Source organism: Manacus vitellinus, unplaced genomic scaffold (genome assembly GCF_001715985.3).
Source record: "Manacus vitellinus isolate BGI_N305 unplaced genomic scaffold, ASM171598v3 scaffold_102_pilon, whole genome shotgun sequence".
Lineage (NCBI taxonomy): Eukaryota > Metazoa > Chordata > Aves > Passeriformes > Pipridae > Manacus > Manacus vitellinus.
Genome location: NW_021938808.1, coordinates 793,572 through 795,527, shown reverse-complemented (window position 1 = coordinate 795,527; position 1,956 = coordinate 793,572). Strand labels below are relative to the sequence as shown.

The window sequence follows — 1,956 nt, the reverse complement described above, 5'->3', positions numbered from 1 at the left end:
CCCGGCACGGCAGCCCACCCGCAGGCTCTGCTCCTGGGAAAAGGGGGAGTGTGGGATGCTGGGGGCTTCGGAGTCCCACCAGAGACAGGGGGGACACCCACGGGCGTCCCCCACCCCAAGGTGCCGCGTGCCCCCACAGCTACCTGGAGAACCAGGGGCTGGGGTACTGGAGCTCCCATCCCGGGGAGGCCGGGACCAGTTTGTGGCACCGGTCCCGCTGGGGTGAGGGGACGAGGAGCTGGGATTGCGGACATGGTCAAACAGCAGCGCGAGGGGGAGGCCGGGAAGGGAGGGAGGCAGGAATGTGAGGCCGTGCTCCGTCCTAATCCACCCTGGTAAACTGGGGGGGTTGGACAGCGGCGGGGGGGGCTCCCTGCCAGCACTAGCTGAGCTGGAAGGGGGGGCTGTGGGAGGGTCTGGGCACCAGGACCCCAAAATGAGGCCACTCCTGCAGGGGTGACAGAGGTGAGGATGGCAGAGGATCCCACCCAGACACCACAGCACAGACTGTAATGGGGGGGGGGAGTTGTGTTCCCCCCAACAGCAGTGCAGCCCCCCAGCCTCAGAGCCCCCTCCCCAGGGAGCAGCTGGGCAGTGTGGGGAGCACCTCATCCCTCTCGCAGGGGTGACGGTGCCAGGACAGGAGGAGAAGGCAGGATGGGGGGGGCTCCACACCACACCCCATCCTGCTCCCCCCCACCCTGGGCAAAGGCAGGAATGGCACAGTGGACCCTCCCCAAACTTCCCCACCTCATACCAGGGCTGGGGGATGCTCCAGGTTTGAGAGCTCAGCTCCACGAGGGGTCCCCTCTGAGCCCCCAAAAGCAGCATCCAACAGGGATCTCCACTATATCCCACCCCCCCAAGGCTCCGAGGGGAGGATCGTCCCTCAATGCCACTCTGCTTACAATGGGGGGGCCCTAAGCAGGCAAATCTACTGATGTCCCCTCAGGAAACCAGCAACGGCTCCTGGACGCCACGAGGGATGGCTGGACAGACAGAAGGACGGACAGATGGATGGATGGATGACCCCCGGGATGACGGCCCCGCATCCGCCCCCCTCCTCTGCCTGCCAAGCAGCCACAGCCCCACAGGACCCCGGCAGACTCGGGCCAAGGCAGGGGAAGCTCAGCCAGCTCCAGCAATCCACAGAATCCCAGCCGAGGGGGAGGGAAAACCGGGAATCCAGCCAGGAGAGCGATCTCCTCACCATCCAGCTGGGAGCAGGAAGACCCCCGAGCATCAGGCACACACAGAGGGAAACTGAGGCACACACAAGGGGGGCAGACGTGGGTGCTGCCTCCCCCCCGAGGGCAGATTCGGGGGGGTCTTCGGTTTTCCTGGCACGGATGCTCCGTGCCTCAGTTTCCCCGTGTTTTTCAGGGAAGGGTTGGATTCGCCGGGTCCCACCAGCACGGGCCAAACCAGCTCCCCCAGCGGGAGCCCAGGGGAGCGGCCGGAGCCCACGGGAGCGGCCGGACACGGGCAGCAGAAGGAGTTTCCTAATCTCGGGAAGGCTGATAAACACCCGCGCTTCCAGCTCGCCTTCACCTGGCCAGGGGAGGGGCGAGCAAACAAACCTTTGCAAGGGACACGAAAAACACGGCGGGGTTGGAATGGGGAAGGAGGGGGGGTGTGCCGTGCCAGCCTGGCCCCCCGCCAGCGCCCGGCCGGGAAGCGGCTCCACACCCCACCGGAAGGCTGGGAATGCCAGCGGCATGAATCCATGCAAGAGCATCCCTCTTGTGCCGTTGTCATCCCTCGCAGCGAGGGCACGGGGTGAGCCCCCCAAAAAAGCACGGACACCCCCCCTCCCCGCGGACCGTATCAGGGATGACGGTGGCAGGAAACGTCCCTTTCCTGTCCCCACCCTGCACCTGAGAGCAGAGGGCAGGAGAGCCTTCATCCGGCACCGGGGTGACGGGGGAGTGGCGGCACACCCATGGGGCTGCGGGT

At 66.3% G+C, this 1,956-nt stretch overlaps 1 protein-coding gene across 1 annotated transcript in view; it reads right to left on the bottom strand.

Moving 5' to 3' along the window:
* The window catches only part of ITGA3 (integrin subunit alpha 3), a gene marked incomplete at its 3' end in the record, with an annotated part of 11,504 nt that extends 9,784 nt beyond the window's left edge, over positions 1 to 1,720 (bottom strand). The window contains exon 1 of the mRNA XM_029963502.1: positions 1,649 to 1,720. Coding sequence (XP_029819362.1) covers positions 1,649 to 1,720 — 72 coding nt within the window. The remainder of the gene's footprint in view (positions 1 to 1,648) is intronic.
* Positions 1,721 to 1,956: the final 236 nt, after the last annotated feature.